Source organism: Grammomys surdaster, unplaced genomic scaffold (assembly GCF_004785775.1).
Source record: "Grammomys surdaster isolate TR1022 unplaced genomic scaffold, NIH_TR_1.0 125630, whole genome shotgun sequence".
Taxonomy (NCBI): Eukaryota; Metazoa; Chordata; class Mammalia; order Rodentia; family Muridae; genus Grammomys; species Grammomys surdaster.
Genome location: NW_021620469.1, coordinates 1,885,209 through 1,909,116, shown reverse-complemented (window position 1 = coordinate 1,909,116; position 23,908 = coordinate 1,885,209). Strand labels below are relative to the sequence as shown.

Sequence of the window (23,908 nt, the reverse complement as noted above, 5' to 3'; positions counted from 1 at the left end):
TAGCTGGGCAGGGGTGGCACACGCCTTTAATCCCAGCACTTGGGAGGCAGAGGCAGAGGCAGGCAGATCTTTTGAGTTCAAGGCCAGCCTCAAGTCTACAGTCAGTTCCAGGACAGCCAGGGCTACACAGAGAATCCTGTTTTGAAAAACCCAAAGAATAAAAAATTGCTGCATAAATCTTCAACACAGTGTGACTCCATACTTCTTGGCCTAGACAGACAGGAATACTAAACAACATCTTCATTAAAAAACAGTTTATTATCAGCACAAGTGAAGACCGACTGCCTCCCCAGGTGCCCCAGCCTTCCTGCCTGAGCCTAGGGAGCTACTTTGTGGTGGGGCCCCATCTTGGGGCAATGTCCTTGTTCATCTGATTCCAGTCCCATTGTCCCTGGCCCAGGGTTAAGCTCCACCTCGATATGCCATAGGTATGTTCTCCCCGGAGCGACTGTCACCTCCAGCATCTGAGAAACCTCTGCCTCCAGAGGCTGGGGCCACATCCACTTGAATGACACCGTGTACTTGGGAGAGCTGTGGACTGTCCAGGCTGGCAATGAGCTGGCGGGGGCCTGGTCGCACAGGAACAAATGTCTGTCGAAGTGTAACTGTCTCGTTACCCCCAATGTCCCTGTAGACAGAAACAGTGTCATGAGCCTTGACTAAGGATAGAGTCAAGCAAGGACTGACCCAGAATGGCCAGGAAGGAAAAAGCAAGAGGTGGCGTCATACAGTAACTTCTGGGTTCTTCTGGAATCTACACCCACAACCTGGAGAGAGCCTCCACCCCAGGCCACCTCCACACAGCTTGATGGCACCTACACATCCAGCTGCCTGCACTAAAAATCTCCCCAGCACCTCACCGCCTCCCTCCTTCCCCTACCCGGACAGAGACTGCTGATGCTGTCTCCACAGTAGCCTGGACTGCTTTTCTTCCCACTGCCCCTGATCCCAAGCAACCCACCTCACTAGGGTGTCAAGGCCAAGGGCACTTTAGAGCAAGACCTAGAGGCCTAACAGTGATCTCAAATGCTTTCAGTTTTGCCAGAATAGCAAGCTAAAGAAATCTGCCCAGTTATCCTCACAAAGAAGGAACAACTTCATGTACTGAATTACCAGAAGGCTGTTATCCAGGGAAAAGGTTGTCCCAAGTAGGGACAATTGGCATCTTTTAAATGACATATGTTCTCATATCTCTGTGTGTATATGTATGTGACACCAACACCTGTGCTTTTTCCTCAGGGAGCTCTGAAAATATATTCCTGAACACCCCTAGGAGTCATGGGTTCTCCAGACTCATGTCACCTTTTCCCTAGCCTGCTAATCACTGGGAAGTGAACTAAATCCCTCAAGGGCTGGGCATCCTTGGCACTTACTGAAAGAGAAGTCAACTCCCTAACCTGACATACAGGCTCACCCTGACTCAGCTCCCACCCTGGCACAGCTGTATCACCCCCACCATTCTTCCTGTGGACCAGCCCCACCGAGTATCTCTCCTCACTCAGACTCATCTCCATCGCATTCCGCAGGATTGGTCATGCCTGCCCTGAGCACCTAGCTTTGCCACTTCCATCCCTAGTCTCTCCTCAGGTCCTCGCTCTTACCACACCCCAACACCTCCTGTCCCCAAGAAAATGAATCTTTTCTTTTCCTTCAACCTACATACTTTATTCTTTACTTACTGGGATTTTTTTTTGGGGGGGTGTCCTCAAGAAGTTTAGAATAAATAGTCTCAAATTCACTATGTGGCTGAGGCTAGCCTTGAACTTTCAACTCTTTCAAGTACTACAATTATAGGCACTTACCATTCCACCTGACACAATGCGTTTTAGGTATGAACATGGTTGCTTTTATACAGAGTCTATTCATCCCTATTAGAATATCTCCTGCTTCTTCCTAAACCCGACTTCTGATTGCCAATTCAACCCATGATTGCCTTAGGGTTGCTTTTTGGCACTAGACCCCATGAAGTAGTCTGACTAGGGAAGGAGCTGGCATCTCTAATTTTGAAGATGAGTGTTCCTTGGGGCAAAACACTCAGCTTGAAGGCTGCTTCTCAGAATCTCTGGGCCTAACTAGTAGTCTACTAGTTGACTGTGTGGTTTTAGACAAGCTACTTCTTTGGTCCTCACTTGCTAGTTCATAATACAGACATGAGTCAAAGTGAAGTGGGGTGGTCAGATGGTTTCTGAAGTGTTCCGACAGGAAGCAAAATTAAGCCTATAATTTAGCAGGTTATGCTTTGACTTGCCACTCGTTTGTGTTCTTAATCTTTCCCCTTCCCTCTGTAGATGGACAGTTAAAGGTTGCTTAGCCTCACAGCAGCCTTCAAAAGTCTACTATAATTGAGTTGTTGTATTTCAGAAGTTAGCTTTTATACTACAACCACTAACATTATTTCTGCCCCCACCTCCCCTAAAAGCTGCTATCTACTTTCAAGGTAGGAATGTCAAAATCTTCCCCAGACTCATTCTGATAGCTCAGGTGAGGGCCTTGCCACATCGCTTGTTGTTGTTTGTTTGTTTGTTTGTTTTTGTTTTTTTTCGAGACAGGGTTTCTCTGTGTAACAGAGCACTTGCTGTCCTGGGCTCACTTTATAGACCAGGCTGGCCTCCAACTCACAAAGATCTACCTTCCTCTTCCTCTGAAGGGGTGGTACTAAAAGTGTGTGCCACCATGCCTGGCTCCCACCGCTGTTTTTGAGTTTAAGCTGAGAGCAAGTCAGCTGCTAATGCTGGGCTGACCCTTAACTGCTGGTAATGAAACTGTTCTTGGCAGTAGGTACTCCAGATCTCTCTCTCCGCCTCCCCCTCCTGCTGCATCCCCCTCCATCCCTCACAGGCAGGTACATACACCTATGTCTCCTTTATGTTATGCATAATTTCTAAATTATACAGACATTAATATCTACTTGTTTGTTTCCCTTGGTAATTAATCTTTAAATGGCTTTGGCCTTGTCTCCAAAGTCAGACCCACCTTTCAAGAACAAATATAGGCCGCTAACGATTTAGAGAGAGTGATTCTGCTTCTGGGGGAAATTCCCAAGAACTTCCAGCCTCTCCAGTGATGGTGACACAGTCAACTGGAGGAGTGAGTCCTGGAATGTTTATTTAGTGGCCAGTCACCAGGCTGGGGTGTCACACCTTGTGGTATAATTGAGTTCCATACCACAGCTTTGATGTGTAAACGAGAGGCAAAGTAACACCCATCTTGGAATCTAGAGCCCTCAGATTAGAGGATGACGGTAGGGTAGATACCATGCAAGCCATCCACAGAAGAAAGAGGCCACCTCTCCTCACACCAAGCACAGTGGTCCTGTCCTTCTAGGGAGGGGGGCAGCCCAAGAGCCACAGGGCCTGATGAGTCTGGCAAGGGTGTATGCATCTAGGGAGCCTAAGACAGAAGAGTTCTTCCACTGTGGTGTGAATGTCCCAGGGCTCATCTTACACCCTGTCATTTGAGCGCTAAATAGGGTTTATTTTGTGATGTGACAACCCCTGAGTCCCAGGTGAGGCCAAAGAACAAGACAATAAACTCATCTTTGGCCTCATAACAAAAATAGTGGCAACCAGTATAAGGTATGAAGGGAAAAGTAGGCTAGAGTCCTTTACCCTACACCTTCTCACAGCCCCACTCTTAGAGCAGGACACCCACTCCTGTCAGGAGAAAGCTAGTTTCCTCTGCCTTCTCTTTCCCTTCATGCTTTTCCTGAGAAGAATGAGTGACACATGACTGTGCCAGTTGACAGCAATAGGCACAGAAGCATAAGTGCTGTGTGCCCTCATTTGGCCTGGAGCCTCACCCAGTGGAGATCAGATCCAGCCTAGCTGAGGGCCTGAGAATTAGGGCTCAGTTCTCGCCGCATAGACCGCACAGCAAGCAGAGACCCTGGGTAGTTTGTGCCACTGAAGGAAAAAGGCTAGCCCTTCTGAGCTGTGAGATGAGACCACTAGCTTTCCCATTCATACAGTGGGGATGGTGATAGCAACAGTGGAGACTAGCTATACCAAAGGCTGGACTAAACAACCAGAGGCGTTGTTGTCTTTAACGGACAAGTGAGCCCACACAGGCTTAGAAGAAATGAAGGCACCTGGCTAAGGAGACCTAGTCAGGAGCAGTGGAGCAGGGGCTTGAACCTGAGTCTTTAGCGTTCTGCAGCTCTCCTTTTAATTATATGATGGTCTCTAATGCCCTTTAAAGGGCCTGCATGATCTCCAAATGAGATAATCCTCCTGAGAGTGCATGCTCAACACTTCTATATTTGGCAAATGTTAGGGATGGGCTACTAATGATTTCCATGTGAGTTTCAGCTCCCTAATTAACAGGTGAGGCAGGGCAGGGACACAGTGCAACTTGAGGCACTCAGCAAGTCTTGAACACTGGTGGGGCTGAATTGGCCTGAGGTGCCAGAGACTGCCAGCTGCCCCAGAGCTGCTCTGTGTGGTCCTGACCAAAAAAGAGAAGCAAAACCGAGGCTCAGGGCAGCCTGGGTGAAAGGGCGGGTGCAGCAGAGTCAGAGGAGTCAGACTCACCCAACATTGAGGACCTTGGGTCTCTGTAACCCAGAACCTTCGAGCCGGAAGACGACGTTGGTGAGGGTGATAGGCAGGGGGTTCTTGAACACGATTTGAACTTCACATTCCTGGCCAACAACTGCTGCTCCCAGTAACTGAGTGAAACAGAAATTTGCCCCTATCAGAGACCCTGGTTAGCCCACACTTTGCACCCAAGGGAGAAATGTGTTAGGATCGAAATCTCGACAAGTCCCACATTTCTGTCCTTCAGAGAAGCCACCTCAAAAATTGAGGACTAAACTTACATCCATTCTGCAATTTGAGTATGAAACAGAATTGCACCTGAGAACCCGGTTTATTGATGAGAAAACTAAGGCCATGTCTGGACTTTAACTTTATCCAAAAAGGCTCATCAGGGTAACTTGTTTCAGGCTTAATGTTCTCCCCTTGCCCACAATTTTCCTTAGCCTCAGGCTCTGGATCTCTACTCACCCCATGAGTCCCAGAAAGCTGCACTCACCGTAAGAGAGAGGTCTGGGGTGCGCAGACGGAAGGTGTGTTGCTTGGCTAGTACCTGCCCACTCTCCTTGACATGGCCTGAGACATTGAGCAACATTGCCCCCTGGTCCACAAGGTGGGGCTTGTATTCCTTGTAGGCGACAGGCATGGCCACAGAGTCCGCTGGGAAGAAAACACATGGTAATCACAGGCCTTCTTCCCCAGATAGAGTTTCCCCAGAACTGCTGCCTGTTGCTGTAGGACCTCCATGTCCAAAGCCATGGTACTTGGACACCCAAGGGCAGGGCTGAAGAGGGAGCACCATCTAGGGGGCAGGCCTGAGCAGAGAGCACCATCTGGGGGCATGGCTGGAAAGGGAGTACCATCTAGGGGGCAGGGCTGAGCAGGGAGCACCATCTAGGGGGCAGGGCTGAGCAGAGAGCACCATCTAGGGGGCAGGGCTGAGCAGAGAGCACCATCTAGGGGGCAGGGCTGAAGAGGGAGCATCATCTAGAGGCAGGGCTGGGAAGGGAGCACCATCTAGGGGGAGAGAGTACCATCTAGGGACAGGACTGGGGAAGGACCACTTACAGGCTCCTGGGGTTAATACTACTTCCTTCTTGGTCTCCTTGAAGGTAGGCCCAGAGACACCAGTGTAGTAGGTGACACAAAGGTAGAGGTGCAACTTCACAGTGCGTCGGCTACTGCCGCGATTTGTCAGCACCACAGAGACTGTCAGATCCTGGCCCATCACAGCGTCCTGCGCCTCCACCTGCATCGCCACATCCTCAGCGGAGTCCCGGGTAGCATACACATTAGGTTTGCTGCCATGGGCTGCAGCCTTTTCCACAGCCTTCCGCTCTGCTTCTGAGCCTGGGGGTTGAGGTCAAAGGTGAGTTTGGGCCCTGGCTGAGGTAGGCACATGCTCTGCAGGAGCCCTCAGGCTGGAGCTGGCTGGACTGGGAGAATGTTACCTTCTGGGTGCTTATAGACGTGGGTGATGTCCTCTCGCATGTTGGAGTTGATCGCCTTTGTGACAATGAGTGTGCCAATGGCTTTCTCTTCCACGTACACTATCTTGAAGCTGCCGTCATCCTGTCGCTGCCAGTACACCTTATCACTATTTACCTGTGGTGAGCAAAGGACAGCAGGACTGAAGGGCCAGGAAGACAGACGAGCAAAGACCCCAGTACCTTCCCTCAATCCCAGGGGCTGCAGGCAGGGCCGAGCCGCCATGCTCTGAAAGCAGGGGAAGAAGCTTGTCCAGGAGGCTCCTTGTAGCCCATTTTGGCATTAATAACAGTAATTCCTTGTGCTTATTTGCTTGCTTTACAAGTAATGAAGCAGCCCCACGTCCATTATCTCTTTTGATCCTGGGGACAGGAAGCAAGGTGGCCATTATTATCTCCTTTTTACAGTTGAGGAAACTAAGACTCCAGAACGGGTGACTTGCCTGAGGTAACACGGCTAGTCAGTCAGCGGGGCAGTCAAGACTAGAGTGCTCAGGACTGAAGCTAAGGCTCTGGTCACTTCAGACTGTTTGCTAGAGGAGGCACCTAGAGCCCAGCCCTCACCTCGGCAAAAATGAAAGGTGTGTCATACTTCATGTAGACTAAGCCATTCTTGATGGACTCCACAGAACAGGGGCCACAGCAGAAGATGCCTAGGAAGTAAAGCAGGTGATGGATCTAAGAAGGCCAAGGGAACCCCTTGTCCTCTGGTCAGAGGCCACACAAGGCTCAAACAGAAGCCACCCAGGGGCAGGGTGGGAGGGGGAGGGGCCTTCAGGCAGGCTGCACTGTCCACGATTCTCAGTGTATAGGATACTTTCCCCTAACCTTTCATTACAATAAATTGAAGGCCTATAATGGTTCCTGTTGGCTGAGAGCAATGGTAGCATCATCATTCCTTCAGAAATCCCTCAGCTTTGCAGCAGGCTCTGACTTCCTGATTGGGAAGTGAGAAGGGTGGTGGGCAAGAAGGGACTGTCCTTATACTCAGGAGGGCTCCCTATGGAGGATCAACTGGCTGAAATGGGCAGGCTGGGACAGAAAGTGTAAGCAGGAAGTGAGGGCTATCCAACAGGAAGGAATCTTAACACCTAACGCTCTGGCCTCCTTTTACAGATGGGGAAACAGGCTCAGCCAGTGTGATGAATGCCAGGAACTTATAAGACAGCTGGAAAAAGCTTCTGCCTATTGAGGGGCTGTAATGTTGTAGGCATGCTGCATGCTATATGGTGTTCATTTAATCCTCCCAACTATACCATATGGTCTTTAGTACACACACACAGACACACAGACACACAGACACACACACACACACACACACACACACACACACTTCTATACAAGAATACAAAAGACAAAGGTGTAAGGTACTTCCTTGCCAATATCAGTCATCTAAGAAGAAATCATGGTAGACTTAAGCCCTAGCCATCCTGTCAGGACTCCTGCCTGACACCTATGCCATTACGTCTTAGAGCCAGACCAGAGATCAAGTCCCCAAGTCCACTGCAAACATTGCTAGGTTAACCTTTTACATAGACGATTGACAGGGAGGGGTCTGGGAAATGGCCAGAAGAATGTAAGTCAGGCCAAGGCTGTCTGACTCTAGGAAGGTGGAGGAGAGAAGGAAGTAGCTGGTGGGACAGGCTGAGTAATCTGGAGGTAGCATCGGAGCCAGAGGGAGAGGAGGCTGTGTGAGCAGAGCAGAGAGCAGGGCTACTGCTGTGGAGACAGCGCTTGTGGTTGCAGAGAAGAGCTAAGCGGCTTACAAGTTGTGTTGCCCCAGGTCAGGTCTGATGGTTACAGAGCTGTTTTCTCTCTGAGCCCTGATTTCTCTATACTGCACATGAATGCAGTGAACAGGGGAACAAAAAGAAGGGGAAATCAGGACTCATTTTGCTGGAGACCCAGACAAAACCATTCTGCCTCCGAGAGCCGCCATTCACCATGTGTTCCATTGGCATGGACTTTTGTTCCAAATATGGGTGTCCATAAGAATTACCAGGGGAACTTTTGAAATAGAGATTGAAAAATGAGCTGGGCAGTGGTGGCGCAGGCCTTTAATCCCAGCACTTGGGAGGCAGAGACAGGCGGATTTCTGAGTTCGAGGCCAGCCTGGTCTACAGAGTGAGTTCCAGGACAGCCAGGACTACACAGAGAAACCCTGTCTCAGAAAAAAACAAAACAAAACAAAAAAAAAAAAACAAAAAAGGAAGAAAGAAAAATGGATCTTGAGCATGCTCAAGGCCCCAGGTTCAAATCCAGGACTGGGAAGAAAGATACATACTGCTAGATCCTATTGTTGGAAATTCAGATGGATCAAGTTTGATGGTAAGATTTTGGGTGGAAACCCCTCAAAATACAAATTTACTTTAAAGACATCTAAGAAAAAATAAGGAACTTTTACATTATATTTTATCCAATTCTATACTGTTTTCCCTTCCATTCATGCATTTATTACTTATAACTTTTTTCTTTCTGTGTTGTGTCTTTTAATTAATTATGTCTGGGATATGTAAGTTAAAAAGCAAGTAAGAACTGGGCAGTGGTGGTATACACATTTAGTTCCAGTACTTAGGAGGCAGAGGCAGGCGAATCTTTGAATTAGAGGACAGCCTGGCCTATTGTGAGTTCCAGGAGAACCAGGGCTACACAGAGAAACCCTGTCTCAAAAAAAGCAAAACAAATAAACAAACAAAAAACAAACAAAAAAGCAAGTAAGAGTAATAAGCTTATCAGGAGAAGGAAACCTCTTACTGAATATTCTTGAATCTCTTTTGACTTTTGAACTATCCCAGTATACTAATCATTGTAAATTATAAAATAAAATTAAGTCAAGTAGCTAAAGAGAGGAAAATAAACTAATGGCTTCATGGTGGTTCAGTTGATAAATCTATACAAAGAACTATAGATTTGGCTCTCCAGCCAAGTCCTGGGCTAACACTAAGGAGTTGGAGGACATGTCCTAAATGGGGTCTCGGCAAGGCTTGCCTTACCACTGCTGGTCTCCTGAGGTGTGGCATCCACAACCTGCCACCCATCAAAGCCTGAGGGTAGATCTGGTCTCTTCATCCAGCAGTCATTCCACACATGGAAGTTCCTAGAGGGGCATGGAGGGGCTCTGGGCCTGAGGTTCCCATTCAGGTCCTCCCCGTTCCCATCCCTACCACACCTCAGCATTCAAACCTCAGATCATCTTCAGGCAATGGCAGGCCACCCCTTGCTCTGTGCTCACCAAACAGAATCATGGTTCAGATGCTCAAGTGGCTTCATGTTCTCATCAAAGTAGATGTCCATAGTGAGGGATGTGTCTGTGTCGTGTGCAGAGTTGAAGTTGGTGACAGTACGGGTAGCAAGGCCCAGGCATCGGAGAACTGTGGAGGAGTCAGGGTTAAGGGCTGAGGTGGAGATTGGCTGTGGGTGTGTCATCAGCAGAAAGAAAAGGGCGCTGAGTTTGCCAAGCTCCAAGGGACTACCAGAGTTAGGGGTCAGAAGACCCAGGTGGCCTTTGGGCTATAAAGCACTGTGGGTTACAAAGCCACTTGCTTGCCACAGACCCTGACTATTGCTTCTTCTTTCTCTCCCTTAGGCCTCTCTCAGTTGCTGACAGTAATTAATGGTAATTAAGGCCATGCTATCATCCACCCTTAGTGGCACCCTATCCTGTAGCCATAGCTGGGCTGGGCAGAAAAAGAACCCTTCCCTCCTCATAGAGCCGAGGCTATTCCTGGCCTATTCTCTCTACTACCTGTGGTGGTCACACCAGCAAAGACCCAGCATTGGCCGTAGGGGACAGAATAGCCGGTGCGTAGGTAGCTAAGCAGGATCTCCACACTGCCCACCCACGCTGAGGGGTTGGTGCCTCGAGAGTAGTCGCCAGTCCAGTTCCCAATCAGAACTCCATTGTCATCCAGGGAGTTCACCTGCCCAGGGAAAGATAGGGTGTGGCTGGATTAGGGGAGGTGCTCAGGACCTTCTGGATCCCCAGCCCCTAACCCTGCGACCTCAAGAACTAGACATCAACTTAAACCTGCCCACCCCTCCCCCAGCCCATCTGCTGTAACACAGGAATGTGAACATTGGGTGTGCCAAGTTTGGGGTTTGGCCTTACATTCCAAGGGAACCGGGACAGAACAATGAAAGGTGGGGTCGGGTACCAGTGGGGAGGAAGAGAAGGGGTGGGAAGTGAAGGGGTGAAAACCTTTTCCCTCAATACTGTCTTCAGGGACAAGGATGGAAAATCCATAAAGGGCGGGCAGGAAGACACAGATAAGGCTTAGAGATACAGGGGTGCTCACCATGGCAGAGATAACCCGAGAGACACTGACTGGATCCCCTCGACCTCCATATGGCATCCCCCTCCGATCCAGGATGTACAGGCAGGCATCCAGCACCCCATGGTCAAACTGGAAGGCAAGAGGGCAGAGGTAACAACAGCTCCTCAAGTGATGCTCAAATCACAGGCTACTGTTGGTCCACCATGTCCCTCATTTCTCTCTCTCTTTAGTGAGTGGGGCACGGCTTTTATCCCAGCACTCAGGAGTCAAAGGCAGGTAAGTTCAAGGCCAGCTTGGTCTACAGGACAGCCAATGTTACACAGAGAAATTCTGTCTCAAAAAAAAACCCAGAAGAAGGAAAGAGAAAGAAAGGAAGGAAAGAAGGAAGGAAGGAAGAAGGAAATAAAGAGAAAGAAAGAAAACTGAAAACTGAGCCCAGACATACCTGGCCATAATTCCAGGTCCGTTCGCCAATCTGTGCCTCTGTCCCGTAGTAGATCCTCCCAGACTCATTAAGCACATATTCTTGCCGCCAATCCTCATGGTCCACATACACTATGTCCTCTGTAGCCCCAGAAAACAAATTGCAAATCCTTTCCATTTTCTTTGAGGGCCCTGCCTCCCCCTCAGCCAGGTCTACAGAACTCATACCCACAGGAAAAAAAAATGGGGGTGGGGCTGCTTCTAGCCTGCTAGGACTGTTCTAAGAAGGACGGTGAGAAAGAAGATTAGCTGTGGCCAGGGTCTCTTTTCTACAGTGGGTCTCAGTCTCCTTTCCTGGACAATGGGAGGGTGCCTTTTCCTATGACCAGATGTCCAGACACACACCTGGATCTCAGGAAAGGAAACCCCAACCTACCTGCCCTCTACTCTTGACCCCAGCTGGCTTACCTGGGCACCAGGGGTTGAAGAGGATGTAGATCTCATTTCGGGGGTCAAAGGGCAACTGGAACTCTCCAGCTTCTGAGCGTGTGCGGACAGTGAATTGAAACTTGCCAATGATGGCATTCGGGGAGGTGTGGACGCGTAGGTTTAGATTGTGTCCATTGGTCTTAGTCACTTGGGCCTTCCAGCCGTCACTGCCTCCCTTACCCACTGGGATGATCACATGGGTGCCCTTTCCCACCTCTGGATTGTTTCCTAGAGTAACAAGATCAGCAATTAGGCAGTGAGAGAGTCGCTTTGGAAGTGGGAGAGAGACTAAGACTTCGTTCAGCCCCACCCAAATGTCTATGAGCCAATTTATGTGTCCCTAAGTAGGGTTACCACACCAGTCTGTGACAATCTCCCTTAGAGTGGCTTGGTGGCCGCCCCATGCACTCCCGCATGTCAGGGCAGAACCCTAGTCCAACATCCCAAACCTGTTCCCCTGACAATGAACTCAGGTAGGGAGGGGATACTGGGGCCATTGTCACCCACTGTCCTATGGGACTGAAGGAGAGAATTGAGCCAAGTCCATTTGCCCCATAGGAAAGAACACTCCAGATACTAAAGGGCAAAATGGCTCTCTGGGGTCACAGCTTCTAGAGCCCAGAGCATTTCTGGAGGTGGTAGGGGTATCTGGGAAATTAGAGGCTGGGGTGTGCATGGCTGGGCTGTAATCAAAGGGTTAGAAGAGTCACCCGCCCCCAGCAGCTGCATAATCACCAGCCTGGGCAGTCAACGGTCACCAGGCAACATCATGAGAGAGGCACCGGCCTTGGGCCATGTGATAGAGAGATTGATACTTAGGGACTAGGGGAATGAACTAGCAAGACCCAGAAAGAAGGGCCCAGGGAGTCAACTGTGCTGAAGGAGACACAGAGGCCAGCCCAACAAGAAAGCACTGTGAGACAGTTGCCTCTGGAGGCTTGAGGAAAGCCAGCTTGAGGAAACTGCAGCAGCACGTCCTTCCTGAGAGCACCACTAGGGGAGCACTATGAGTCTGGCACCAGCTTCTTTTGGCAGAGGTGAGGAGTGCCAGGGAGGAGCCTAAAGACCTCTTTAACCTAACATCAGCCCTTCAACAAGTCTGGGGGGCTTTACCCTTCCCATTCCAGGCCCCACTCACCAATGAGGAGCTCAAGGGCAATGCGGTCAGAGGACTCATATTCCCGGTTCAGGAAAAGGATCATGTGGAAGGGCTGCCCACGGCGCACAATCAGATCATCATATTCAAACTCATCTGTGTGGTGCTCTCGGCGGTTCTGGTCTGATCGTGAGCACAGCAGATCCACACCAGTCACGACTAGCATTCCCTCTGTAAAACCACATCCTTGGGTCAGTGAAGAGTCCATGACCCTCCTCAGAAGTCTTTCAGCCCCCTTAGAAATCCCAGGATAAATCTTAGGCTCCGTAAATGCTCAGCTCTAGGCTAAGGTGTATAGTCTCACCTCGGATGGTGCCATCTCCAGCTGCATTTACACCACCGCCCCGAGACTCAGGTCTTCGGCCACCTCGAGAGTCCCTGCCCCGAGAGTCCCCACCCCGGGAGCTGGTCCCTCGGCTTCTGGAGCCAGAAGGTTCGGGTCCCCAGTCATCATCAGCTCTGTTCCCACACGAGCAGCAGCCACAACATCGAGCCCAGAAGGAGCGGCCTCCTCCTCGGCGGGAGCGTGAGCGTCTGTCTGGCTCTGGCTCTGGCTCCGGCGAGGGTGTGGTAGGGGGCTGCCAGGGGCTCCTACCCCAGCGGCCCACGTCTGAGCGAGGACCTTCCATTGTGCCTGTGTAGAAGAGACAGAAGGTGCTCATTCACTCAGATCTCCTATACCTGGAATGCCCATTCCACTCACCCAGAAACTCTATCCAGAGAAATTGGTTCAGTATCAGCTAGGTGACTGGGATAATCTCATTCTAACCCCGAGATGCCCCCAAAGACCCTATTCAGTCATCCTGAGAAAGCACTCCATACTGTAGAGAAAAACCTTCTCTTCACCTTGCTATAGACACTCTCAAATCATATTCAAAAAACAGATGACCAGTGGAGAAACCCTTGAGGATCATCTGAGAAAATGCACAGTTTCCTAAGAGAACACTTGTCACAGTCCCAATCTCCAAACCCTGTAAAGGTCTCTCCACCTGCTGGCTTCTCAGTTTAGAGGTCCAGCCTCTAGGACTATTTCTTAATAGCAGGTAAGAGGCATAGGGGGCAAAGTCCCCCCACATTCCTTACGTCAGGGCAAACTTCAGACAGGGCTGCAGAGAGGGCACAGCAGGTGTAAGCAGAGATTGGCCCCAGGAAAATTGGGTCTCAGCCCACAGCAGGTACGCACTGGAGATCGGTCCTTTCTGGGCTTGGGCTGTGTGTCCCCTGACAGCGACAGCCCGCTTGTGGCTCAGCACTGAGGTATAAAGCTGGAGCCTCTCACCTGGCAGCGGTGTTGGTGATGGCACCACCGGGTCCCGGGCCCGGGTGGAGCAGGTCAGGGCGTTTGGGACGGGACCAACAGGCTGGACGTAGCCACGCGAGTGGAAGGTGTAGGGCGGGCCGGGTAAGTAGTTTATGAGGGGAGGGTAGGCGGGGCCGAGCTTCTGGGAAAAGGGGAAGATAGTTGCTTCATCCCTCCTGTCAAGAGGCCAGTCTCTGGGGGTTGTCCCTTGGTAGGGGCGGAAAAGACTGGCTCCGCCTTCTTTCTCCTTTCTAGGAACTGAGGTCATACTAAGGAGGGGGTCTGGGTCAAAGCTCTGTCAGACCTGTGGCGGAGGTGAAAGGGAAGTCTTTTGGTGACTGATCCCACACCAACCTGATTCTTGCCACACTAGGTGCTCAGAGAGTAAAAGAGAAGGGATCTTCTTCCACTCACATCCCTGTAGGGAAGTTTGTTTCCTAGCTGGAGATGCCGACTTTTGCTATCATAGAGCCCTGCCGCTAAGCTCTTTTGTAGCATCCACCAGGCTCTGCCCTGTGAAACTGGTCCCTGGGACTGGAACTCCTTTTGCCTAGGAAGGTCCCAGTACCTCAGGCTGCAGACAGATGACATCAGCATCCAGGCCCTCAAACTGGCTCCACCTGCCAGTCCCTGACCAGCCTGCTCTACCAGGTCTTCTCACGCCCCTCAGCATACTGCAGCCCCATCTGTCTCTCTTTCCAGCTGTTCCACAGCCCCCAGTATGAGTGGGCTGTCTCTCTGTTTCCTCTAAGTTTGAAATTAAGGGAATCACAAGAGAAACAATGTCTTGCTTTCTCCTCCCAGCTTGGAAGTTTCAGGAAGGCTTAGGTCTTTGGGTTCAGGCCTGGATGTACAGAGGCCTCCTCTCCAGGCTACCTGGTATCCACCTTCTTCCACTGAGAGTGTCTCATCAGCTGGAGGTAAGCACTTCACCTCATTTGCAGCCTGGAATTCTTCTTGAGAATCCAGACCAACCGGCTCCAGGAACCTAGTCTCTGTACTCTCCAGCTCCAGCTCTGGCTCTGGGTGAACCGTCAGAGATGTCATTAAAACAGCCCAAAGGCAGGGAGGAGCCAGACATCTTTAGGGAGGCTCTCTCTGGGCCTGTCCGTGGCACCACCAGCCAGGACCTCTTCACTCCATCCCATAAGCTATGATCAAAGATAGTGAAAATAGGGTTGGCCAAAACAACCAAACCAAACCAAACCAAACCAAACCAAACCAAACCAACCAACCAACCAAACAAACAAAAAAATCCCAAAAACCCAAAGCAGCACAATTGGTAGCAATCTGTTTGGAAATGTATCCTGTACAGAGGTATCTTGGGGAGTAGGAACAGAAGCTCCAGGATCTACACATACACTGACTGAAATGGTCTCATGTATAGCCCAGGTAGACTTTGAGCTCACAGTGATCCTCTTGATTTAGCCTCCCAAGAGCTGGGATTACAGAAGAGGGCTGACAGACTAAGCATCGTGTGAGTTTTTCCCTGTCCAGCTGGCAAGCCCTGGAACCTAGCAGACTTCCAACACATTACCAGTGGAGATCAAAACTCGAGGCAGGTGTGTGGCGGGTCAGCCAAAGGGCTTCGCTCTGAGATTGTTTGTGTATCACTTGGGATACAAGAAGAGGCGGGGTTTCAAGGGGCGGGGTACGTGTGCCCAAGCAGATTCCAGTGACACAGGAAAATGCCTGGTTTGCTACACTCTTCTTGTTTTAATCAGTCATCCCCTTTTCCCACTATGTCAAGTTTGACTCAGTGCCCCAACCCCTTGAGCCACTCCCTGGAGGCCTTGTTCCCTGCGGCTTTCAAAGTCACAACAGTGTGGTGGGGTACACCTCAGGAGTAGACTCCCATCTAAATACCTTGGCAAGTTGAGGCCAGGCCTCTGTTTAATCATTCTATATTAATACAGAAACAGGAAAAGGGCTAAATCACTAAAGCAAAGTGTTTAGTATCTGGCTTCAGCATACAGAGCTCAGCAACCCTGGGCAGGTCGGAACAGTTTCTTCATCAGTTCAAATGTTCTAATCATCTCATCCCTGAGCATACGAGGATCAAATGGGACCAAGGGTTCCCAAGGGCTTCTCAACCATAGAATGTAATCCATAGAGACCAAAATTGTCATTTTAACTGGGTGCGGCAAGATGCTCTGACACATTCTTCCTCAAACACTGAGGTCCTGAGCCTACTCGGTTATGAATAAAATGGGGGTCAGGGAAGAAAGTCTGAAGGTGGCAGACTCACAGGAGAAAGGTTCACAGTCTCTTCCAGCTAGAGACAGTTGTTCTGACGCTCAGCCCAAACCACTACCTGATTCCAATTTCTATCCCAGCCTCAAGCTCAGGGCCCGTGCTAGCCCAAAACTGATGGTGAGCTCAAACCCAGCCCTGGTCCTGAACAGCCATAAACACTGAGCCCAAAGCCCCTCCCTTCCTTTTTCCAAAATGCATAGTGGTAGTAATGGAGGTAGTGTTGTCTTGGCAGCAGTAATGGTAGCTTGGCAGCCTAGAGGGGCCTCTCCATTCTTTATTCAGTCCCAATAAGTTAAAGGGTGAGGGTGAGACAGGGCCTCCTAGGTGAGGATGCTGCTGACAGACGGTAGCATCTCAGCCAAACGCTCCTGGATGCCTTCTTCTTGGCACAGAGAGTTGCCCTGCAGGTTGAGGAGGACTAGCTTGGGGCAGGAGGCAAGAGTCCGAAGTGCTGCAGACTGTTGGAGGCCTTGGGTGGCAGAGTCAAGGAAAGCTCAGGAGCTCTACCCATTGTCTGCTTCCCCAAGCTGGAAGCTGCTGCTTGGAAGCAAGTCTGATGGTATCTTACACACTTCCCTGGGGAAAATAAAGCTCACAGCAGAGACTGTAGAATGTCTGGCTGAAAAGGGGATTGTGGGAAGCAGGACCTTGTGGGACCATAAAGAAGTTGAGAGGGCTGTCAAGTGGCCCTTAGTATTTATAAGTGACCATGTAGAAATGTGGGTCAAAGATGTTCTAACCATCCAATTTCAAAAGGGATCAAAGGATTTTTAAAAATACGGAACTTCCTGATTTTAGACTACTCTCTGGTTCCTAAGAATCTCTACAGGCTGCCTGTCTGTGAACTCTGCCTTGTGGAAGTCACACTCTACAGAACTCCAGAATAAAGTTAAGAATAGTCACAGTCAGCCCCAGGCTATCATCTCCCCTCAGCTCACCCTGCCCAAGCCCTGTTTCCGGTCCTGCCTTGAAATGAGCCTGTCTGTGTCTGCGGTTTGTCCCCTGCAGCCTGCTCCTTGCCCTAGAAGCTGTCTGCGAAGTAGACTGAAGGGAGGATACGATTATTACACAGTAACAGCTCCTGCAGCCGGGGAAGGTTAGCCACGCCATCCAAGTTCTCCAGGACATTATCACTGGCCTGTAGCACCTGAGAAACAGGGAGTTGGGGAAACACAAGGTCAAACAGGCAGCCTGAGACCAGTACAAGCCATGGAGGAGTCCAGAGTGATCAGCTTAGTTGTGTAAAAAAGCTCTCAGGGCCAGACTGGGTAGTCAAGGGGGGTGGCAAAGTGGTTACCTGCAGGGGTCAGAGGTCAGGAGGCCCTGCTATATCATAGGGAAATTTCTGAGTCACCCCAGACAGAATGGGAGGGATAAAGACTTTACCTCAAGACAGCGCAGAGCAGCCAGGGCTGGGGGCAAGGCTCGGAGACGATTATGGGACAGGTCAAGATGAGTGACCAAGAGCAGTTGTTCCAGATGGCAGAGCACTGTCAGATCCTAGGAGTAGGGATGAGAGGTGAGAACCTCAGCAAGAGCGAGGACATCTTTAGCCATCTGTTCTGTGTTTCATACCAATCTTATAAGACCCTTGTTAGAGGCTAGCCTCATGTAAGAAACAGCCCGGTGTATAGGAGTATATGCTATGTCAGGGACAGGGGACAGACAGATGGTTACAGACAGGAGGCTAGTGCGAGGAGATGGGGACAACCTAAAGTATGGGGGCAGAGGAGAGTGGCATGTCCTACAGCAAACAGAAAGGAAGGAGTGGGCCTGTGCTGGGCTGCAGTCGAGGCAAAACGGACTTGTTAAGATGACTAGAAACAGAGAAGGCGGAGCCTGGACAGCTTTCAGAAATCTCTAGAAATGATTTAGGTTTTAGGTTCTAGGGGCCTGATCCACTGTGAGAAGCATAGGAATGCATAGATGGGTGGTAAAAGGCTCTTTTTTTGTTTGGGGGGTTTTTGTTTGTTTGTTTTCAGCACTGGGAATTGAACTCAGGGCTTTACCAATGAGTTACACACTCCTAGTCCAGCTTTGATGGTTCAGGATTTAAAACCAAAGAACAAGCAAGATGAAGTACTGACTGACAGGAAGCAAGACCTAACAAAAGAGCAGGCTAAAAGAAACATGGCGGAGTCAACCTGGTGGGGAAGCCAGGAGGAGGAAGGGGCCTAGGGAAGAAGCCCATGCTGAGCCCATACCTTGTGAGCCAGGTGCAGCACACGCACGTCAGCATACTCCATCTTGAGAACACTATTTTCCAGCAGGAACTTGCTGCGCAAGTCATCCAAGTAAGCTGCCCTCATCGGGTCCACAGCCTGGTGGGGAGGAAGCAGGCAGCTATGGGGGTCACCTGCCTTCTAATGGCCCACTGGGCATCCCCTGACCTGTCCTCCCCCAGGCCCAACTTGCTTTGAGGGTATTGAAGTACTGCAGTGTTTCTTTCTCATAGAGGAGGGGGTCCAGAGCCCGCATCAGCAGGATGATGGTCAGCAGGCACCCTAGGGAGAAGATGGAGAAAGGTTTACAGTCTCTTGAGACCCTCTGCTCAAGGAGGTTCCCTGGACAGGGTTTTTCAGTGTGGTTCTTGGGAGCTGGCTCAGGGGGGAGGGTCTCACATTTATTCTCAGGCTCTAGCTCCTGCAGCTCCTTACAGGATTCAAGCTCGGACTGGAGCACTGTGGACTTTTCCACGGACAGCTCACACCTGAGAGCGGGAAGGTTAGGGAAGGTATGTTGCCGACAGCCCAGAGTTCTAAGGCATCCTCCTTCCCCCAGGCCCATGCCTCCTGTCCCAACTGCCCGGTGTCTAGAACCCCTCTTTTTGAACATGGACTCCTTGTCATCACCTGAATAGCTGTTCATCAGTGGCGGAGTCTCGGCACCAGCACTCCTGGTGGCCTAGGGGAAAGGTTAAGTAGTAGGATGGGACACTGTGGGGAGAGAAGGCTGGGGAACTGGCACAGTGAGGGGAGCTTTAGATAGCATCACCTTTTAAAAGCACACACTGCTTCTGGGTATCACTTCCTGTCCAGATGACGCGAAACGAGTGCTGGGGCAAGTGGTCATTGAGAGAGGCAGCCGGCAGGTCACAGAGCTGAGAGCACTGAGTCAAGGACGTGTGCTACCTCACTGCTTTTCTGACTGCCCCACCCTAGTCCTGCCGCAGGCCCTCATTTCTGCCCCACCAATCCTGGGATACCCAGATGTGGCTGGGCCGGTTCCTGCCATCTGGAGTCCTCCATTCCACACTCAAAGGTGCCTCATCAACCATGAGCAGCAAGGTCCCCATCCTGGAGCCCACCTGTCACGGGAACAAAGAGAGACTTCTCAGCTCTAACAGCCTCAGATTCAGGGTCTCATGATGCACTTAATAAAACCACTTGACTCACTATCAGGGGACGAGAAAAGCAGACTGACAGACAGGCCTCTTCCCGGCTCACATGCAGGCAGCACAGAACATCGTGAGGCTCCGCTAGGGAGAGAGACAGCCTCGGTTTGCCTACATCTTCTTTGTTTCTTTCTAAGTCTCAAACATCCTGCCCTTTCCGCATTGCTTACCCCGACCCAGGAGCCAGCGGTGATAGAACCAGGCACTCTGATCATTGGGGTCAGTAAAGAAGGCATTTTGCACCAACTCCAGCTCTGTGGGGGCCAGGAGGGTATGGGGCTGCGTCAGCATGTTGGTAGGATCCTAGACATTCCAACAGCTCTCCAGCCCAAGTCTCACTTGCTCCCTGGCCTTACTGCAAGTGTCAGTAAGAAGCAGGAGCTCAAGAGGCGTTCAGAGCAGGGTTACACAGGCATCAGGACTGGGGTGGGCCTGCAGAATCCTTGCCAGGATCCTCCAGGCCACTGCTCCTCAGCCTTCCTTATCTGCTACTCTTTCATGCAGTTCCTCATGTTGTCGTGACCCCCCCCCATCCTCCCAACCATAAAATCATTTTTGTTGCTACTTCATAAGTGTAATTTTGTTACTATTGTGAATCATAATGTAAACATCTGATATTCCCGATGGTCTTAGGTGACCTCTGTGAAAAGGCTTGGTCTGCTCCCAAAGGGGTTGCAACCCACAGGTTGACAGCTGCTGGTCTAGGCCCACTTACCTTTCAGCAGTATATTTTCAGGGAGCCGTCCCTGAGGGCCAGAGTCTGGCTGGGGGTGCAGCTGGGGCAAGAGACAGGAACGGTAATGCCAGGAGGAATAGTTGGAGAAGTTCCGGGTAATGAGGCTGTCAGTGAAGGCTAGCTCCTCTGCAGGGGCAACAGCAGCCTGTGCAGCTACAAATCGCCGATAGTCCCAGCAATGAACTAGGGAGGTTGAGGGAGGGAGCCTACCTCAGAAGCAGAACAAAGAGGAGCTAGTTCACTGACAGCCCCCGGAATTCCCTCAGAGAGCCCTAGCCATACCTCGCTGTAAGCAACACAGACTGCATCTGGCTCTGCCACCCCTTTTGGCACTACCAAAGTGGATGTTGGAGCTGGGTCCTGCATACCCCTCCCCACTCTGAGGACCTAGTACCAGGATATGGGACACATGAGGTTTGTAGGGACAGGACTGTGGACACGTACAGTTCCGCTCATCAGCCTCGAGGAAGCGAGCACACAACTCCAGCTCCCGGGCCCAGTTGGGCTCAGGCAGGCGGCTTAGCAGCCAGCAGCGGTGGTGCCAAGTGCCATAGGACTTAGGGTTCACACGCAGACAGCTCTCTAGGAAGCCTAGTTCTGCCTTCACAAGAGCAGCCAACTCCTCAGGGGACCTGTACCCCAAAAGAAAAGAAGTTAGAACTTTCCAACACCCAACCCCAACGTCTCCTTCCCTTCTTGAATCTGGTCCCCCCACTACCCTATCTCTGTGCCTGGCTACTCCAGCCCTCTTCCAGTTCTGCACCCAGGCAGGGCCAGGGCAGAGACCTGAACTACCACATACTTCTGGGTTTCTAGCTGCTGGAGCACTTCTCTGCGACAGTTCCAGAGGGTGGCAAAATCAGGGTTGGCTCCCAGAATCTGGCTTGTCAATTCTAGCACTGATTCATCCAGCTCGCCAGCCTGCCGCTGAGAAGACAGGTTATAGGTCAGCACTTCCCCAGCTCTAGGCTAAACATTATAAACTCAGAACCACTCAATAGTGGCACTATGCAACAGGTACTATGCAAAACTTTACACAGCCTAATAGGTATTTTCTCACTTAATCTTTGCAATGCTCTTATGCAGGATGTGCAATCAATAGCTCCATTTTACAGATGAACAAACTGAAGACAGTTTCAGTGACTTGACCAAGACAATACAGCAACAACAGACAGAATCAAGATTTAGATCCCTACAGTTTGACTCTAGGGTCAAGCTTTTGGTCTCTGTGTTATTAACTGGGAATTGGGACTACCTCTGAGGGCCCCACCTTCTGGAAGACAGCTTGAGTGGCTGACTGGTAGAGCTTTAGCTTCTGCTCCCGTTCTAGCCTTTTGGCCTCTGCCTGCTCTTCCGACGTCTTCACCTTCAGGCGCCCATGCTACAGAGACAGATAGGAGGATATGAATGCAGATTGCCTTGCAAGGGTAGACTTGCAGAAGCCCCACCAAGACAGCCACGCGGGATGAGGGCATGGGCATGCAGGGGCAAGGGCTGAACTCAGGGTTCTCACCATGGTTTCAGCTCAGCGTTGGGGACAGGGGAGGGGTCCAGAGGTAACCCGTTCAGTCTGCGGATAGAGATGTCAATCACAGAACCCCGCCCACACAGCCCCGCCCCCAGGTGGTTCCCGGAAGTTGCCAGCAGGTACAGGCTAAGGATCCCCGTGTGTAAAAGGGGGCCGGCGGCTGGCACTGTGAAGTCAGGAGGAAGTGCTCACCACAACTCGGGCCTCGGTTCCCAAAGATCTTTCCGAAGCCCCACCCGCCAGGACCGCCAGGGCCGAGGCACACGCCGCGCAGGGAGAGAGCAGTGCCCGCCCGCCCCGCGGACCCTTGCACCCCCTCCTCCACGGGCGAACCCACCTGCGCTGGGAGGAGGTGCCAGGACGTGCGACTCCGGCCGCCACCGAGTCCCAGCGTGGCTAGAGCGGCTCCGTGCCGTGTGAGGTGTGGAGACGAGGCGCTGCGCTCCCTGCAGGCCTGGAGAGGGAGCTGCGTGTGTGACTTGTTTAATAACAAGTTTCTGTTACTAAAGTGTGTGTGTGTGACTGGAGAATGTGAACAGGCTCTTCTCATTAGCAGCTCCAACTGCAGCCTGAAGGGACTGATATCGGCTCAGGACACCCCAAGACCAAATTCTCAGGACAAAGGAGCTTTACTTGCCCTAGAGGGGCAAAGTTTAGGAGTAAGAATCAAGAGACGAGATGGAGAAGAGGAAAGGGAAGATGGGAGAGGGGGAGCAGGAATTTCTCCCAGAGAGGGGACAAAGGACTGCCTTTGAATAACGAGGAGACAGACATGGCCCATAGAAAAAATGGCAGTTTATAATCGTAAAAGGGGAAATCCTCTGTTAGGATGCGGTAATTAATCTTTTTTTTTTTTTTTTTTTTTTTTTTTTTTTGGTTTTTCGAGACAGGGTTTCTCTGTGTAGTTCTGGCTGTCCTGGAACTCACTCTGTAGACCAGGCTGGCCTCGAACTCAGAAATCCGCCTGTCTCTGCCTCCCAAGTGCTGGGATTAAAGGTGTGCGCCACCACCGCCCGGCACGGTAATTAATCTTAATAATGGAATAAAGGAGTGAACCTTGGTGGCTAGCTTTGGGAGCTCAATCTCACGGTTTTTAGCAAGGCAGAGAGGGAATGGGGAGAAGGACAAGGCCTGGCAGAGCCATGTTTGCCATGCTCAGGCTGACTAGAGGCCCTTCCCAGCCTAGGTGAAGAAGTTTCTCCATCAACCTGATATCAGCAAGTCCTGGCTGTCAAAAATTCTCAGGTTCTCAAAAATCCTTCCTGTTCTCTTGATTTCATTTACATTCATGATTACTGTCTGGAAGATGATGGCGCCCAAATCTCTCTCCAGTCCAGATGTTCACAAGCATAATGATAGTAGCCCCTATATGTCAGTATACGTATGTATGACATAGTAAAAAGCCAGAGGCAGTGGTGCTGTTTGTAATGCTAGCCTCTCAGGGAGTCGATACAGGAGGTTCTAGAGTTTAAGATAATAGTGAGATTTCTAATTTTAAAAAAATTGAGTATGCTGAGCAGTGGTGGCGCACGCCTTTAATCCCAGCACTTGGGAGGCAGAGGCAGGCGGATTTCTGAGTTCGAGGCCAGCCTGGTCTACAGAGTGAGTTCTAGGACAGCCAGGGCTACACAGAGAAACCCTGTCTCGAAAAACCAAAAAAAAAAAAAAAAAATTGAGTATCACTGGGCTGTGGTGTGCACACTTTTGATCCCAGCACTCAGGAAGCAGAGGTAGGCAGTTCTCTGAGTTAGAGGCCATCCTGGCTTACAGAGTGAATTCTAGAATAGCCAGGGCTACACAGAGAAACCTTGTCTCAAAAAAACAGAAAAAAAAATGGAGTATCACCTTTATGTCCCAGAAATAATATTTCAAACTATAAAAGCTAAGAGACACTGTCTGGTCTTTCCCACCTGAGTGCCGGCTTTATCCTCATTGTTGTACTAAGTGGCAGTATTTTCATAGCTTTTCAGTCTCCCTTTAATAACCAGTCCAGTTGCCTCTAAGGCTGTTGAAATGTTCATCCTAGCTGTGTCCTCTCTCTGTCATTCATCTTGAGCCATGATGACGTATTTAAAGTATCCACTATCTACACAGCGCTTTTCTAGGTCTTGTAACATATTTTTGAAGAAAGGGGATGCTTTTTCCCGCCTTGTGTACTTCAGTCCCAATGTGGGAAACAGCTAAGTTACTGTTACCTTTGCTCCTGACACTGTGATGAGAGTTCTGTATCTTTGATGCGTGTGAACACGCACATGACAACACACACACACACACACACACACACAGAGAGAGAGAGAGAGAGAGAGAGAGAGAGAGAGAGAGAGAGAGAGAGA

The 23,908-nt window shown here is 50.6% G+C and overlaps 2 protein-coding genes across 3 annotated transcripts; both read right to left on the bottom strand.

Moving 5' to 3' along the window:
* Positions 1-239: 239 nt before the first annotated feature.
* Tgm1 (transglutaminase 1) lies at positions 240-13,919 on the bottom strand. The gene is made up of 15 exons (XM_028787365.1): positions 13,641-13,919; positions 12,666-12,995; positions 12,344-12,532; positions 11,185-11,433; positions 10,739-10,857; positions 10,315-10,422; positions 9,765-9,939; positions 9,252-9,390; positions 9,013-9,116; positions 6,584-6,672; positions 5,984-6,137; positions 5,601-5,882; positions 5,032-5,192; positions 4,530-4,666; positions 240-628 (listed from the first exon to the last, which is right to left on the bottom strand). Exons 2-15 carry the CDS (start codon positions 12,988-12,990, stop codon positions 403-405), a joined length of 2,457 nt encoding a protein of 818 aa, XP_028643198.1. The 5' UTR covers positions 12,991-12,995; positions 13,641-13,919; the 3' UTR covers positions 240-402.
* Positions 13,920-15,592: 1,673 nt separating this feature from the next.
* Rabggta (Rab geranylgeranyltransferase subunit alpha) lies at positions 15,593-21,966 on the bottom strand. Of its 2 annotated transcripts, none has more exons than XM_028787368.1 (17): positions 21,913-21,966; positions 21,561-21,617; positions 21,318-21,428; positions 20,850-20,974; positions 20,492-20,679; positions 20,027-20,230; positions 19,482-19,565; positions 19,313-19,395; positions 19,123-19,224; positions 18,912-19,017; positions 18,770-18,821; positions 18,539-18,627; positions 18,333-18,421; positions 18,122-18,238; positions 17,304-17,417; positions 16,977-17,064; positions 15,593-16,386 (listed from the first exon to the last, which is right to left on the bottom strand). In XM_028787368.1, the coding sequence occupies exons 2-17, from the start codon at positions 21,561-21,563 to the stop codon at positions 16,238-16,240; spliced, it is 1,704 nt and encodes a 567-aa protein (XP_028643201.1). In that variant the 5' UTR covers positions 21,564-21,617; positions 21,913-21,966; the 3' UTR covers positions 15,593-16,237. The 2 variants fall into 2 exon arrangements, with proteins under 2 accessions (XP_028643201.1, XP_028643202.1); XM_028787369.1 differs by lacking the exon at positions 21,913-21,966 and adding an exon at positions 21,768-21,875.
* Positions 21,967-23,908: the final 1,942 nt, after the last annotated feature.